This window comes from Paralichthys olivaceus, chromosome 1 (assembly GCF_024713975.1).
Source record: "Paralichthys olivaceus isolate ysfri-2021 chromosome 1, ASM2471397v2, whole genome shotgun sequence".
NCBI lineage: Eukaryota > Metazoa > Chordata > Actinopteri > Pleuronectiformes > Paralichthyidae > Paralichthys > Paralichthys olivaceus.
Window position 1 is genome coordinate 8,026,009 of NC_091093.1, and position 17,341 is coordinate 8,043,349.

The window sequence follows — 17,341 nt, forward strand, 5'->3', positions numbered from 1 at the left end:
AATCCCTGTCCGGGGCCCTGTTTACTGTCACCACATTGTCCTGTGAATGTGTTTTTTTCTGAGCATCCATCCATCCATAGTTTCACAACCCCTCTGTGAAACTATGGATGGATGGATGTAAGGAAAGATGGGTTTGGAAAGATGGATGGATGGATGGATAATGAGGGAAAGGAAAAGCTGTCATAGCCTCACATCATCTAATTTTCATATTGGTGCATTGGTAAATGACACCAGGTTGCTGAGAACCAATTCTCATCCACAGAAATGAGATAATTCTCATCCAAGTTTACTGAAATGAGCTGAAAGAAAACAGTCAGAAACTTATTTATTTTTATTGATGTGCTAAACAGAAAAAAGGGAAAAAAAGATATTTCCCAGCAACACTTCATTCCCCGAAACTTCGTCCCAATTACTGTGGGTAATCCACAGACTTTGCTGTCAACAGTTTTCCTGTGAACTGCTGAAGAAATAGTTGCTCTGAAAATGGTCTGCAGTGAGTTCTGTGGATTATCAAGTCTCATAGAGACACTGATTTTATAAAGACTTGATGCTTTTTTCACATGCACTTATTTCGTTGGTTCTTTGTAGTCTGGGTTAAGAGGAAGTTCAAAAGTTTAAAGGTCCCATATTGAAGAACGTGAGATTTCTATATCTAATCTGATTATAAAACGGATCTAGGTGCTAAATACAAAACAGTCAATCCATGCAAGATGCACAAGCACATATTCAGAAACTGCTTTTAAAAGAGCTGTAACTAAGTCGCTTTTAGACGTTTGTCCGGAGGTTTGTCTTCCACATATGAAGAATGCACCAGGAGACTGTCCAGTCAGATGCTTTTGCAACAACTGGAAAATCTCCTGAACATTCAGAGGAGGGCTAGTGTCACTGGAGCATGCAGGAGGAAGGAGATAACATGTCAATTCCACTGTGGAAATCATATGTCTTTGTTTGCAACACATCAGCACCGGCATCAACTTTTCCAAAAGCTCTCCAATCTCATTGACTTTCCAAGTTGACATCTTTGTCAGTGTCTTCTACATGTGTGGCACTACTTTTTCATTTTGAGATATTTGTATTGTCCAGTTGCACGTCCAGCGCGAATTCAAAATGCAAACATCTCGCTCACTCTGACATTTTACCAGAGAGCTGAAAGGACAAGTCCTGAAAAATGCCCACAGCAGCATTTGTGTTCTTACACGCAGCCCCTCTGGAAAATTTCTGGAAAAATGTCTGGACTTCAGTACATGTTTCAAAGCAGCTTTTGTGATGTCACAATGAAACAGTAACCGCCCACAGCAATGCCCGCAGCAAGGCCCAATCAAACCTGCCCACCAGCCTTGCAGCACATATCTGTGAAACCTTCCAGATTTGATCTCTGTCTCTCTTTCAGCTTTTTAACGTTATTCTTCTTCTGATGGCGGATCAATTTCATTTTGCTGTTTTAAGCTTTCTGTTTCACCAATCCCACTATTTTATGAGTTATACGGTGTGAAAACCAGCTGCTATTACCACAGTGTGTGTGGACGCAAATCTTGCTTACTCAAGGGATGAAATCCAATCGCCTGGAGTCAGGGCTTCTGAAAAAGGATAAGCTGCTTGACGGCTTTCTCTCCATCGCTGCTGCCCAGGCGAAGCATACTTCTGATCATTTCCCTACAAACTAGCAGCTTTCATGCACTCGCATTAATTTCACCGACAGTCTTTTGACACTACTTTCAATCAATCCCATTGAAAACTCTTCATGACCGGGCTGCAAGGGAAACTATTCCTTTCCCTTGTGGTAATCCACTCACTATATTCCACTCAGTCCCAGCTAACCGATTGTCCAACTCCATGATGTCCCCAATGGTGAAGATGTAGGTTTCTGTGACATCTGCGACAACACACACTCTTGTGGCTGACCTCCACGCACACTGGCACTGTGCTGGTCCGTCTGGGGATGCTGGAGGCAGGGGCAGGGGGCTCTGCCACTATTGCATTGGACCTGGACCCTCTTACCCAAACACTTCCAAATGGTCCTGGGGTTTAAACGGGAAGCATGCAACTGCAGAATCATCAGTTAATGCCGATTGAATCCTTCCCATTGCGGACAAAAGTCAGATGTGAGAAGGTGTTAGTGGGTTTTTTGACTAGTGGAAAAGGGGCTGCAGCCACATTATCACAATGTGACTTGTGTTGCTCAGATAACTGACCTACTCTTACGTGAACTCCAGTGAGAGATGTGAGAGAGTAGATGCAAACCTACATCATCTCAAAATCACAATATCTTCTTGTGGAAAACAAAACCAGAAATGAGTTAAATATGTGACCTTTAAATCCTCTTGTTTTCTCTGGATCAGGGCTGTAATATTTAGGTCACGTGGAAGCAGCTGATGTTAGCTGGGGGGACAGTTGCCATTCTGATAAGTGGTGTAGTTCAACACCTCCTGGACGGCCTGCGGGGCATCAAACTACCTCTGCTGGGGCGACACGCTTGCCACCATATGGTGCCGTTCTGCAGTGACCCCAGCTTGTCAGTCTGATCTGTGGTCAGGACCTGACAAAGGCAGAAATTCACCTCATCGAATCAGCAGCATCTCCAAAAGGCCTCCAATGCTTTCCTGATAGAGAAGAAGAAATTTCATCCTCGAGTGCTCAGAGCACTTTTCACTTCTAATGAGATTAGTGTGATATTTTGTCATCTCATGAGGGGGTCGCTACACACACACACACACACTCACACACATGCTGATTTCCTTAAAACAGGCATCCCAGAGACTTGCTAGTGGCATCATCTCCGCCTGTGTGAATTTAAAAAACTCCCCCAGTGTGGATATTGTGTGCCGCAGGGCACATTGGTTTGATGAGTCTAATCCCTTGTCTGAAGAAACAAAAAGTGTTAAGTGTAAAGTGCTGAGGATCAGTGTGAGTGATGGCGTACAGAAGCCCATCTCTCCCAATCCCACACAGGCTCCTAATCCGAGAAGATCAAGTGTAACCAGGCTGGAAATGTGACTGGGCGGGAGCCAGTTTGATGCTTTCGGTTATGTTGACTCACAACGTGATCACTCCTGGCGCACGACAAACACAACTCGTCATGCCTGTCTATCCTTTTGTAGCTTTTTCCACAGAAATTCTTTTCATTCTCATTCAAATATGAAATTTACTATATCAAATGCACAAACTGCTTTTTTTTAGATATTTGAATTTGAGTATTTCTTCAGAATAAACACAGATGTTTGTGCATGGGGGCGGAATAATGTGCCAGGTTCATGTGCAGCCATGCGTGACCTTTGCAGTAAACATCTGTGTGAATACTTTGCATGCTGATATGATGTTATACATGCTCAACGAAACCTCAACTGTTAATTTTCACAGTCCAATGCAGCATCATTCAAAGCCGAGTGGCGGTAAAATTAACTGAGCACATGCAAGGAGCATTTACATGAGTCTATTTTTAAACCAGGCAGTGTGATTTGTTGTTTTGTTTGTCTGTATGTGACCATGAAGGTTACACGTCAGTGCCACATGCTCTTATAAAATAAATACAACTGATTGCATCCACTCTAATGTTACGGTTTTACATTTCAGACTCAAAACATTTTTACTGTCTATTTAGAGTCTCCAATCAACCTAACCCCAATCTGCATCTCTTTGGACAGTAGCAGGAACCCGGTGAAAACCCACGCAGACATGGGGAGAACATACAAACAGAGATGATAGCCTGAAGGTAGCCAGTGAGTCACAGAAAAGTCATCTTACATCAGTTGTCAGTGCACGTTCATGTGTTTTTGGGGCGTGGACGAGAGGGCTGATGGGAGAGGGTGATATGTATTGGTTGCATAATTTCAAAGTGTAGGCTGCTCTTACTAGCTTCCCAGGATTACCAACCCTAGCCCTAATGTGTACAATTCTCTTTTAATCACTTGTCTTCCTCTGGACTGTTTTTTTTCTTTTCCACACAAGACATGTCACTGGACCAAAAACAAAACGCATAAAAAGCAGCTCTTCTTCGACTATAATGAGAAACATTGGTTGCAGGTCAAACTCCTCTCTCTTCTCTGTGTGCTATCCACCCGTTTCCTCAGCTACCTCAACCTTGCAAGCAAAAAGCACCTACACCTCTATTTATTTCTTCTTTTTTTGGATCAGGTTGATTCTTCTGTGAGGCTGAGTTGTCAAACATGTCACTACATGCAGTGTGTAGTTTTCTTTACTGAAATTTATGGATTTTGCTATTAAGTATGTGTGTGATTGACATCATGTTGGATTTCAACCCTCCTGCTGCGTAACTGCTAAAGCACCTGTAGTCGAGAACTCATGAAAAAGTGAGTGAGACCTGTGCTGGGAACAAATCCTATAGGTGTGAAAAGCAAAAAAGGACAGAAACTGATGTTGAAACATGCTGGATGGACAAATTCTTTCTTTATTATTCAATTTCACAGAGATTACAGTTCTGATCTTATTCACCATGTTACGTTTCCATCTATTTACCGCTGGCAGCTTTGAAGTGAGAAGGGGGCTTTAAAGTGCGGCAGGTATAGGCTAACAAGGCATCTAAGCCTGCGACGAAGAAGACACGGAGATGTGTAGTGTCTCTCCTGATCCACGGGGACTGGGGAAAAGTAGGCCAGGCACGGTGTCAGACTGCTGCGAGGATCAGGACGCTGAAGTTGTTGTTGACTTGTGATCAAAGTTTCTTTTCTCACTTTGGATGTCAGGAATCTCATAGAGAGAAAGAGAGAGAGAGAGATTTTAAATATCCCACACACATACACACACACAGGTCATATGTTTTAGCAGTGAGGCTTTTCAGCTGAACACTGCGTCACACATTGCCACCCAGTACTACCCAGTATTTTAATAAATCATCTTTTCTGATGATGAACTATAACCCACCTTCCCCATTAAAAGACACATAAACATGAGAGGAAGGAGCACAGACAATCCAGTTGGAGACCAAATAAGCAGACACATGAGTCACAGTAGGAATCTTATGGTGATGCAACTGGAGACAGCATTTCTAATTTTAGTATGTCAGCTCCGGTCCCTGAAAGGGGCAATGGATATCTGCAAGGGCACTGGGTAAGACTGAAGGGTGAATATCTGCAGTTGATGCTTCATCACTTGGGTCTCCTCATCTTCTGGAGATTAGTTTACATGTACATCACCAGACTCTTATGGAGAAGACGCATCATTCCTTACTGATCAGGCTAATGAATGTATTCATGCCCTGAGTTCATCGACGGCCATTTGACTCATTTGCAATTAGAAGGCTCTTTGGTGTGTTGACAAACTGTTCGGCTCTAGCGCGCGCACAACTCTGGAAGAGACAGAGGCATCAAAACAGCCAGGGGACGCTGAGGCTCGTCACGTGTTGTTTGCCCCCCCAGAGTCCTGTCTGACTCCTTCCTGAGTTATAATCAGACGGCGAATCACGGAATCCCGTGCGAGCCCGTGGATGCGGACGCGCGCCTTGCGAGCGCACACCCGGTCCGGTGGTGCCTGGGATTGGGTGGAGTGGGGGGGGGAGGGGGCGGCGGCTGCAGCGGACGCAGGGTCGTGATTGGTTCAGTTCGCCGCCAAACTTGTTGACTCACAGCTCTCCATCCTCCACGGCGCGGAGCTGTCCAGGGTCCAGTGGTGCTGAAACTCTCACCTCCCGACGCGCCTTAGGAATTATCTCCTCTTTTTTTTGTTCTCTTCATCTTTGTTTCACTCCTCTCACCGAGCTTGAAGAAAGTTATATGCTCTCTCCGTGCGACACGTCCAGACGTCTCGTTTAAGCGTCACCGCCCTCGCCAAGAGCGCACCAAGCCCTCAACTTCTTCTTAGCCGGTCACAGAGAGGAGTCTCCGAGGCGCAGCCATGTCGTTCATGGTGAAGCACATGGTGGGGGGGCAGCTGAAGAACCTGACGGGTGGACTGACGGAGGAGAAACCCGAGGCAGAGAAGACAGATGCCGCCGCGCAGGGGATGACCCAGGAGGAATTTGAACAATATCAGCAACAGTTAGAGGAGGAAAAGTAAGGCGATGATTGAAGCTTGTGAAGTTGTCATGGAAATCTAGACTGTGTGTGTGTGTGTGTGTGTGTGTGTGTGTGTGTGTGTGTGTGTAGTGGTGGGAGCTCTGCATCATATTTAAACTGTGTGTTTTCGTGGGTAAATAGCTGAGCGCTCCCAGTGCGCCGTGCGTTTCTCTTTACGCATCAATGCAATAACGCGGGCGCTCCACACACAGCTGCTCCTCTCGCCCAGGGATCTCGCTTTCTCTTCGCTCCGGCAAATTATGTTGAGTCGTTTTATAATTTGGGATTCCTGGAATCAGTCTTCCGTGGAAATGTCCTCAGGGATCGGACCCTGCGGCCAAAAACGTCCCCAATGCTGTGCATTAGTCTAAATTATGAAGCAGATTGTGTGTGAAAAACATTTGGATATTGACGGAGGGCAAAAAAACCGACACCAACTGATCAACTAACATTGGCTTCACTTTCTTAGACGACATTCATCTTTCGCTCATAAGTTTCTTTTGATATGATTTAATCAATTTATGGGATTTGATATCATCTAAACAAATATGGATACAATCTCTTTCATATCTCTAAACCTGTACCTTAAATTTAATTTCATTTATATATTCACAGCTGTGAACCTTTTAATTCTTTATTCTTGAAGTCATTTAACTCTTTACTCTGTGTGTGATGTACAAAAGTGGACTATTGTACCATCATTTCTGATTTGCATGTTTGTTATGGTGTTTATCCCCTGAGCCTATACTGGAGGTTCATTTAACACAACAACAAGGTCATTTGGCAAAGACTTCACCCAGCAGACAATAACTCACTATTGATTAGTGTGATGCTTCCCTTACAGCAGGACTCCACATCCCATATCAGATGTTCTCCAGCCTAAGATTAAATAAATTATGTTCTATATATAGAGAGAGAGAGAGAGAAAGAAAGAGAGAGAGATTTTGATTGTAGTGTCTAATCGTACCATCCATCCAACTGTTACGTTTCGAAATGTATTTCGTGAAATGTTGTGTTCTCATATTGTCTACTATAAAATGTGTTTTCAGAAACATATTTTCTGAAGTCTCATGATGGACCCTTGGGGCCAATGTAGATTTCAGTTTAGTATTTTACATCTTAATTTAGAGTGACTCAGGTTGCTTTACCTCTTGTTTGGCTTATTTTACAATTGAAGTCAACAAAAAACAATTTCAATTTGGAAATCCAAAAACCTGTTACAAACTAATTTGAGCAGGTCTGAGTTGTGTCTTTAGCTGCTACATGTTTGTGTATAATGAGGATGTTTATTGCGATTTCATGAGACAGGAACAGATTTGATAGATTGTTGTTGATCCATGAGTTAATAAACCCAACCTAGGTTTATCAAATGGTAAATGGATGTGTATTTATTGCTCACTCAAAGCTCTTTACATGACAAGCCACATTCACTGGGGGGCTGGAGCCAATCTCACTGCACCATGTGCACTTTAGGAATGAGTGGGAAGTGAAGCCCTAACTCCAGCAGCATTAACACTGACTGAGCTCGGCCCACTGAGCTCCACAGGAGGCCTGGCGAGATGCTTAACGCTCTTCTGTCGCAATGTGACCTTCGGTGGAAGTGAATTATTAGTCAGAGGTGCTAAACATGAACATAGATCTCCGAGACGACCATACTGCTCAGATTAAAGCAGAATAAGGTTTGGGGGTGGAGTTGAGGGGGTGGTGTACTGCTCACACTGACGTAAAAAATACATTTTATCACCCTCAGCACTCAGGGCAACAGTGACAACCCAGGTCATCTGATGCCCTTGAGAGGGGAAGACACAGCTCAGCTCATAGGCTGTATCAGGGAGCGCTGCACGGGGCTGTGTGACGTTGTTTGGTGCTCGGCCCGCTCATGTTAATACAAAGTGAACTCACACTCACACAGACAGCACCATGAACTGCATCCTCACATAATATGACCTTGCCCTGACACATTGGGTACAAGCACTTTGCAAACCAGGCTTGTGTTCCCTGCTGCTGATTTGATCCTTGCAGACGTACAGTGTATCCTCGAGCTGCCACTGTAGTTCTGCCTTAAAGATCATCATCCAGGGTGTACGATAATAAAAACTGTGGCCTTTTGTCATCGTTGCTCACGCTACATGTTTTGCCTCGGGCCATTGCAGCAAGTTTGATCAGAGTTGTGTCATGTTGTTGACTCACAATGTTGTAGAGGCATTTCACAAAATTTTACAATTCATGAGGAACAATTACAAACCACACTGAAGCCATAATTATTCCAGTGGTGTTGATGGGAGAGAGCACTGCCAGCAGCCTGCCCTCTGCTGGAGGCATCACATACTGTAAGCTGGCGTCTTCACACAAATGACTTTTAGGAGACAAATTACAGAACATTTCCCAAAAAATATCTATATATAAAAAAAATGGGCTTATGGGTTATTTCTCTTCTTAAATAGTTTAGCCCAAACTGCCCATGTTGCAAAGATACTTCCTCTGCTATTTTGAGGATTTCCAGGATTAAAAGATGAAAACACATTGACGTTTAATATTAGCCCTGCAGAAAGGGAGTTGAGTCCAGGATTTGTGCGGAATAGGGAACGGGGCAGCTGTATACGCGGCAGTGAGTCAGCAGTTAGTCGGTCACCTCCGGCAGTCCACATCCCAAAAGGCTGGAAATCCCTCAGAGGAGTGTTGGACTGACAGAGTGCTGCATCTGGGGCCCCTAAACATGAGCATCTCTCTCTGCTTGTTGTCCCCACGGCATCACTGCTGCTCCACCTTCTGCTGGAGCTGAGTTAAGATGAGAACACATGGCAATGCTCTGCCTCAAGGGCCTCCAGGGTCCCAATCCAGGCCTTATATGATGATCTTAAAGCAGAGATGCCACTGGACATGAGCATTGCAATGAGGAACACTGATTTTCTTTATGTGTGGTGCTCAGCGTAGGTGCAAGGTGATGCAATTCAAACAGTTGATTGGAAGCTGAGATGGTCTAAATTTGTATAGCACCATGAATATTGAGCAAAACCTATAATTGTTTTTCTCCTTTTTTTACAGACAGGAACGAGAAGCAAATTTTGCCCAGAAGAAAGCTGAGAGAGCTACAGTTAGAACTCATTTCCGGGAAAAGTACCGGTTACCAAAGGTAAACTAATCCAGCTCTGCTTTTGTGAAGAAAAAAACAGAATAACTGCATTTTAAAGGTTATTCTTGTAGTACACTACTTAAACTGGGTAGGAATCTGAGTCTTCTTTTAAAGGTTCCTGTGTCAGTATGGACCTGAATGTATACATGTGTCTCCCATGTGTCTGCCAACTTGTGTCCACCCCAGAACGAATTGGATGAGACCCAGATCCAGCAGGCCGGGGACGACGTGGAGCTGCCCACGGAGCTGGCCAAGATGATCGCTGAAGACAACCAGGAGGAAACGCACAAGCAGTCGGTGCTGGGCCAACTGTCCAACATCCAGAACGTGGACATCGACCAGCTGAAAGACAAAGCCCAGGCCACGCTGGAAGACCTGAAAAAGCAGACGGAGAACTGCAGCCTCATGTGATCCTGCAAAACTCTTGAGTCCCAGAAGATTAGAGTTTGACTTGTACAAATATTTTTCAGAGGCAGAGCTGCTCTAGAGATAGAAATATTCTCATTGCTTCAGTGGAATGTCAGTTGGCAGAGCCACATAATAACAGTTTTTCTAGCTGTGCAAAGTTGGACAGACGCCCCTGTGGAAAAGAAAGGAAAAGCTGATATTTTGAAATCTGGGGCTCATTTTACAAACTGGAAAGATAGTAGTTCTAGCTACAGTGTCATCTAGGGAATTTTCTTGTTAACCCTCAAATCTCCTATAAGCCATGAATGTCATTCATATATTTTTATTGAATCAGCTAACTTGCACTCTCAAAGACTGTGGTTCTTGGGCTCCTCCTATTGATTTAACACATGAGACTATTTCTGCATTTAGAACAACTCCTCCTCTGAGAAAAGTTTATCCCGCGTATCAAATCCCTTCGTTCCCAAACCTTCCTCTGTGTCTGTACCTCACCTGACCTGTGATAATACAATACAATCCTGCAGCAGAGCTCTCAGTTATGTGTAGAGGGTTAAGTTGCTTCCAAACACACAGCACAGCCGCAGATTTCACTGATGCATTAACAGCAGGAGAGACTGACTCTGGCTTGTGTCAGGAAGTCATGTTTTATGTTGGATGTAGGAAATTTGGTGATTTATTTCAGGGTGAATAAAATAAAAGAGCCAAAATACAGGCAATATTCATTTTAGAGCAACAAATCAGGCTGATCTTTGTTGTAAGTAGCTTACTAATGTCAGCGCCCTGGTGCCCAGACTTAAGCTCCCTGTGAGCTGCATTAATCTTACTTTCAATATTTCCCTGAACATATCATTTTACTGGCGTTTCTAGCTTTTTCAGTACTTCGGTGTGCCTCTGACGTCCGTACAAGGTTGTCGTCTTTATAGCTTCAAGATGTGTAAGCTACTTTTTACAAAAACTGGTCTTCTGGTTTGCTCCTCTGTGGCAGTTTTTTTAAGTTGAATTAGATGCAAACAATATATAGTCAGGCATATATGATGTCTTATGTTTGCTGCATTTTATGAGCTGTGAGTAAATACAGTAAAACGTGTATAATAACTGGCTTCCTGAATTTAACCTGGCAACAATCTCAACTACATAATGAGTAAATCTGTTTGTGTGCTGCATCCAGTTTTAAAAAAACAGACACGAAAGCTGCTCAGATGAGAGAAATGTAAATGCTTCAGAAGTTGTATGCCAAAGGAAATGGCGTAAATATGTCAAACTGTGTAACCGAAGTGTGTGTTTGTGTGTATAAATCCACATACAAACATTTATGTTGTATAAGATGTAAATGTATCTCCTGTTTGCCTATAATGTCAACAGCGGCCATCATCCACTGCACTTTCATCGACTCGCTTGGTCTCGTAGTGTTGTAGCCCGCTTTGTGTGACCTTTGACCTTGTCCTCCATCTCACCGACCCCGTGTGTCCTCAGTGGCTTCCGTTGTTGTGCTGGTGGACTTTGTGATGTTTAGACGATGTGATATGTCGAGTGGTGTCTTTGTAAAAAAAAAAAAAACCTGGTCCCGGCAGAGAGTGCTGGTGGTAGAGTTACGCATGCAGCACAGTCACTGAGGTGTTCTGTCTGTGCTGTTTTCCCTGCCAACCGTGAGGCGTGGCAGCGTGGGCGACTAAAGAGGGGGGTGTCGTTGGTGTCGTGTTACGTTCATATACATTTTTGCCAGTGTTTGAGTTTACGTAGCAGTGGTGTAGAGGGTGATGTCAGCTGCCCCCTACATTGATTCCTGTTATGGTTCAACTGCCAAAAAAGTTATTATAATTTTTTTATTTCATTTACATATTTTAAGGAAATATGGGGGAAACAGATATTGCCTGTTTTTTCTAATTTTGTTGGTAATTTCCATCTGAAGATGCCACACTACTGCTGAATGAAACCTGAGGAAACATGAGGGAGACATTTTCAGTGCGGTGGATATCGCCCTGTGATAAATAAACAGTATATTCATAATATTTCAATAATATGAAGCAGAGGAAAAGTTGCAATAAGTCCTTTTATGATCAATTATCATGTTTCATGGTAAGACAACATTAGTGGGTGGAGCAGAAGCCATAAAGCAAACTGTTTGCTTTGTATGAGTGTGTATAACTTGAAATAAGAATTCAGTAACTCAATAATACTACTTATATTAATAGTGATATATAAATGTACTTTTGTGCTGTCATACTGTGCAGTTGATTTCTGTATCTTTCAGGAAGTGGCTGCAACGACAAGCAGTTTCTCCTCGTTCTTTGATTATCTCTGTCATTCTCTCTCTGAAAGGATTTCAGTGATTTTAAGTTTTAACTGCAATAAACTGATTTTTAGGATAATGTACGTCCTGTGTGTTGTGTGAATTTCACAAGGAGCAGCCTCAGATTGTGTTCACTCGTGTATCAGTGTTGTCACATCTGCAGAGGCTTGAACACCAGGTGGAGACAAAACCACACACAGGAAAGTTATGGAACAGAGGCTGTAGATTGATGGATCAAGAAGCTGACTGATGGTTGTGATTGACAGCATCAGACATTGGATGTTGTTGTCATTAAGTATTTTTAAAAGACGTAAATAATATATAAATATTCATATGGAGGGAAACATTATCTGTGAGAAGCAACACAGACTAAATCAAATAGTCCAAATGTACCAGTACATGCTCAAAGCCTTCATAAAGAGAAATACAAATGCACGCTTACATGTATGTAAGTGGAGATGATGCATGTAATAATAATACAACTATATGTGTCTGTTATTTTGTAAATGTACTGCAAACACAAACAAGGCAACTCTATCAACACCCTGCATTCTAAAGCACAGTAAAAACACAGCTATCTTTCCTATTGTATTCATGAATAGATACCAGGTTTGGGCATATATCTGGTTTTGTGCAGTAAAACTGGCACAGTCTGTGGTGTTTGGGGGGTGGAGGGGGTTACTTTGCAAAAAGAAAAAAATTAAGTTAGTTACCATTTCAATGGAAGGGAAGCCTGAGCTATTGGTAGTCTTCAAGTGTTGTGTGAAAGGGGATGGCTGTAAAATATATTGATGCTGAGACCCCTCTCCATTCATAGGCCGCAGTGCGTGAACAATCTTCAGCCTGGAGAGAGACACACTGGGCCGCTGCATGGACAATCTGACACAATTGAGGTGAAACGGGCCAGAAAATACTATTCTCTCCCATTCTCCTCCATCAATCGAGGCTTTAAAAACTCTGCAGAGGGAGAGAGGGACAGAGAGGGACAATTAGCGAGGGTCTTTAAGAGAAAACCCCTCAACGACGAGGCGGTAATCACCCCCACTCTCTGTTCTGCCCTCAGTTTATGGATAAAAAGCAACAGATTTTGTTTTTCCACGCTGAAAAGTGGAGCAGTGAAGTTGCAGATGTGAGCTCCTTGCAGAGGAATGCAAGCCCCCTCCTCTTCTTTTCTTACTTGGGTTTTGCTCCAACAGAACAGAGCAGGAGAGGGGGACCACACAGATGCACGATGCGAGGAAAATGATAAACATGTTCATCCAGCCCATCTGGATGAACATGTCGTCCCGTCTCTCATGCACCCGTGAGGATTTGTGCGTAAAGCTGCTGCCGCTACACAGGCCGGGAGATGGGTCCCACGACTGACTCTTCAATGACGACCAATCCGGTGGCCAGGATTGTAAATGAGAGAGAGGGAGAAGGGGGAGGGAGGGAGAGACAGGGGGAAGGAAAACTTTTCTTTCTCTCGACAGAAGGAGGGGTGTTGTGTGGGGGGAAATGCTCGGCGGACCGTGAAGCGTAACCAGCAGAGGAGGGGGACAAAGACGGACATAGCGGGACAAAATGAGACAGATAGAAACCTAAAAAACGCAACAACAAGAAAACATCGGGATGCGTGGATCGGTGTTTATAAAAGTGGCAGAGCTGCACGCGAAGAGGATTGTAAGTTAACACACAGGAGAGAGGAGTTCAAGTGTGCAAAGTTGTGGACAACAGCGATGGTCGGACTGCGCGTAAACTTCGGATAGCGCTGCGGTGACGCGTCGCGGTGTCCGGCCTCGTATCTGCAGCGGACAGACTGGAGATAACATTTCCTTCTTTCCAACAGGACATGCGTCCCGGAATCACTGCTGCTGCCGAGCTGTTTCTCTCTTTTGCAGCCACGCGTGGTGATTTCCCCGAGTCAGATCCTGACTCCACCAGGAGCACCCAAACCCAACCAATGCGCAGGTTTGAGGATCACCTCTAAATTATGTGCGGTTGTAACAAACTGATTACAAAAGAAACTCATGGAATACTTGTGTGAACTTCATTCTGCGAGATCGAGTGTGTGAATTGCCCCTGTCCCCTAATGTGCTGGTGGAGAAAGTGCACGTAACCGAACTAGAACTCCATCCAAGCATGAAATGTTGGTGCAGCGCCCTGGCACTTCTCCCATGGGTGCTGGTGGCCATAGACGCTCAGCTTATCTGCTGGCAGGCGCTGCTGCGGTGCCACGACGAACCCGAGTGCGATCTCGCGTACGGCCAGTACCTCGCGGCTTGTGAGGGGAACATCAGGGGGACGAGGAGACAGTGTCCCAGCCACTGCATCAACGCGCTGATCAGACTCAATCACACCCGCAGCGGGCCGGACCTGGAGACCTGCGACTGCGCGCGGGACCTGGAGTGTCTGAGCGCCAAGCGAACCATAGAGCCGTGCTTGCCCCGCAGGTACCCGAGCGACGCCGGCGGGATCGGGTGCATGGAGGCCCGGCAGCGCTGCGAGGAGGACAGCAACTGCCACACCTCCCTCACGGCCTACTTGTCATACTGCGGCCAGCTGTTCAACGGCAGGAAGTGCTCCTCCAAGTGTAAAGCCACCATTCAGCAGATGCTTTTCATCCCAAATGGCATGCTGCTCAACCGCTGTGTTTGCGATGGGGTCGAGCGGCCTTTCTGTGAAGTGGTCAAGGAGAACATGAGCAAACTGTGCTCCATAGGAGACCACAATGTTATTTCAGACCAGCCTGATGTGGATGACATGTACGAGGATGAGGACTATGACCCTAAAGGTGACAGAGAGGAGGTGTATACTGACCACTCCTCTGCCCAGAGGTTATCCAGCTGCATGGGGCTCCTGTTCCTTCCTCTAGCACGGATTATTTACTGAGATGATGGGCACTCCAAACACTTGTTGGGTTTATAAATGACTGTTCTAAAACATTAATTGTGTGGCCAACACAGAACCTGCACCTGGGTCTAATGGATAAGGAGCTCCGCCCGCAGCAGGACTCCCTGACACCCCAGTTTAGTTGCATGGAGGCAGAGAGCACAGTAGTGATTTGTGTAGGCCTTCCACAACGGTACAATTCACACAGAAATTCTCCTTGATGCACATCTCCCTCAGGAATACTGCTCTTTTGATTTGTGATTCTCATGTTGCCACAGGTGGCCTTGTAGTTCTCAGAGTTAACTGCTCATTAGTAGAAGAGCGACTGCCGTCAGAAACGACACACATACATCCAGGTGATAATGAGAGGAAATGAACCAAAACCACACTTGTTTTTTTTCCGGGGCCATTGCTCTTTTGTATGTCTTTAAAAGAAGCTCCTGTTTGTTTGGTCTGGTTTCAGTGCCACTTGGAGTGTGTGGCTTTATTAAGACCTTGGGCAAACATTGGACTCTTACAGTCTGTTTGCTCTGCTCTTCATTTCAGGGGCCACATGCATTGTTGCAGCAAAGGCACACTTCAGATATTTGTGGGGAATGGTCTGAGGACAGGCAAGGGTGTGGGATCAAGTTCTTAAATTAACTGAAGCGCCTCTGTAGCACTCTGTCTGGGTCCCCTCCCCTGTTTGAGATTGTTTTATTGAACTTTTCCTGAGACCCCCCCCTCTCTGCTGCCTGCCCCCTCTCACGCCTTTAAAAGACCCCTGTCTTTATTACTGTTCTCACACTGAAGCTATAGGGAAACCTGTCGGCTGCTGGTGTGAACGTGTGAACGCGTGAACACATCACGCCTGAAGTTTGTTCACTCTGCTCATGACAGGACGTCTGTTATGTTGATATTCGTGTGTGAATGCAGCTCTAAACGAATGTGTTTCCAGTGTTTCAGTGAGTTTTCATAAACTCACTGAACAAAGAGAAGTCATTTTATACATTTATACATTAAAGATGAAGGTCATGATGGAATCTCCCGCAGGAATAACAACAATCAGGGAATGTAGCAGGACGGTCACTAAGTGCTTAATAAATAACTTGCACAAATACAAATGAAGGTCAGAAGAATTGAAATGTGATTTAGTAGGGTTTCAAAATTCCTTTAAAAAACCAAGAAGGCTTTTATTTTGAATTTTTACTGTTGCAGACATTTACATGTGGATATGCTCTGTGTGTCAAACAGGCTAATGTTACCTGGTCCACAACTTAAGTGCAGGGATTCAAACCAGCAGCCTTTCCGTCTCGCTGTTTAGCAAAAAAGGGAAAGTAAACAGTGTTTTTTCATTAGTATTCATCACTTCTGTAACAAAGCTGCCCTGCTGTGTCTCTGCCAACGGAACCAGTGTCAAAACTAATCTTTTTCTGTTTTTGGTTTTAAGTCTTGAACATTGATACATGTTAAATTATGAAGCTAGAATATGAAGAATGTGTATATACTTCACAATTATATGCAGTTAAATGAAGCCAGTGCATGGCCACTGTTACAGCAAAATGCATTTAATACACAACATACACACAAATGTAATGTAGCTCAGATTTTGTCCACAACGCCTGACATGATACAGATTTTCCAATTTTTCATCTCATCTTGTGGAAACATAGCAGTAACCATCTCAGAGCAGTGTCTCTCATGTGGGAGGGTGAGTTTTATAATAAAATGTTTATCAGCTAAAGTTGTGTGATGGTGTGATTTGAGCTCAGAGAATGAAATGAAAGGAAGAAATGTGAACAAGAATGTGTCACTAAGGAGCTTCTTAAGACTCGTGCTTGATTATTGTTGATCGTACAATATTTAGTTCTGAAGAAGTTGTGAAACTATGAATATGTTTCATGCTTCTGTGGTGCATGGAAAGTAGATTAAGCTAAGTTGTTGAAAACAGTGGTTATTATGTGTATGTCTGAATGTACCTGCCCTTTACCACATACAGCTTTTACGTTTACTTTTGATTTATTGGCTTTCTGAATGCAGTGTCATTTCTTTACATGAATTTTATATCACAAACCAGAATGTCAGTCAGTTGGGCGCAACTACTGCCCAACAGTCCCCTCATTAAACAATATTTCAATTCACTACAACCTGATTTCTATTTGGATCTGAACCAAATTTCCAACACTCAAAAATATCAGTCCTCAAAACATATTCAATAAAGGAAAATGTTGCAAAACATTTCTTAAACAAACTGTTAAAAAGAAAACCAAATGGTTCCGCCCTCTGAATCAGATCCACACCAGAATGTAACGGGTTCTTCCTGGGGCTATGACCCACCCCTCCACAGGGTTGTACGGAAATGGGTTGCTAACAAACAAACGCAGATGAGAACCAAAATATTTAGTTGACGTCATGTTTAGACTGCAAAATGAAATCCAAAATAGAGAGAAAATTGTTTAAAAATGGGTCCATAGTGAGCTCTGCATGTCTCGCCCTCTAATATCCAGTGGATTAGTTCGGTGTAAGTCAAACCTCGTGAGGAATTTTAAGTGTGAGTGGAAAACCAGGTATAGACAGCTGTGGAAACACCTCAATTCATCCAACTGAGCTGGTATCAGAGTTTACTGTAATCAGAGGACTCAACTTCTCCTT

General features: G+C 44.0%; 2 protein-coding genes across 2 annotated transcripts; both read left to right on the top strand.

Moving 5' to 3' along the window:
* Positions 1-5,531: 5,531 nt before the first annotated feature.
* Positions 5,532-11,922, top strand: cplx3b (complexin 3b). The gene is made up of 3 exons (XM_020079719.2): positions 5,532-6,005; positions 9,054-9,141; positions 9,328-11,922. Exons 1-3 carry the CDS (start codon positions 5,848-5,850, stop codon positions 9,550-9,552), a joined length of 471 nt encoding a protein of 156 aa, XP_019935278.1. The 5' UTR covers positions 5,532-5,847; the 3' UTR covers positions 9,553-11,922.
* A 1,384-nt stretch (positions 11,923-13,306) lies between these two features.
* On the top strand, positions 13,307-14,860 carry LOC109624742 (growth arrest-specific protein 1). The gene has a single exon (XM_069510680.1). It carries the CDS (start codon positions 13,961-13,963, stop codon positions 14,708-14,710), a length of 750 nt encoding a protein of 249 aa, XP_069366781.1. The 5' UTR covers positions 13,307-13,960; the 3' UTR covers positions 14,711-14,860.
* Positions 14,861-17,341: the final 2,481 nt, after the last annotated feature.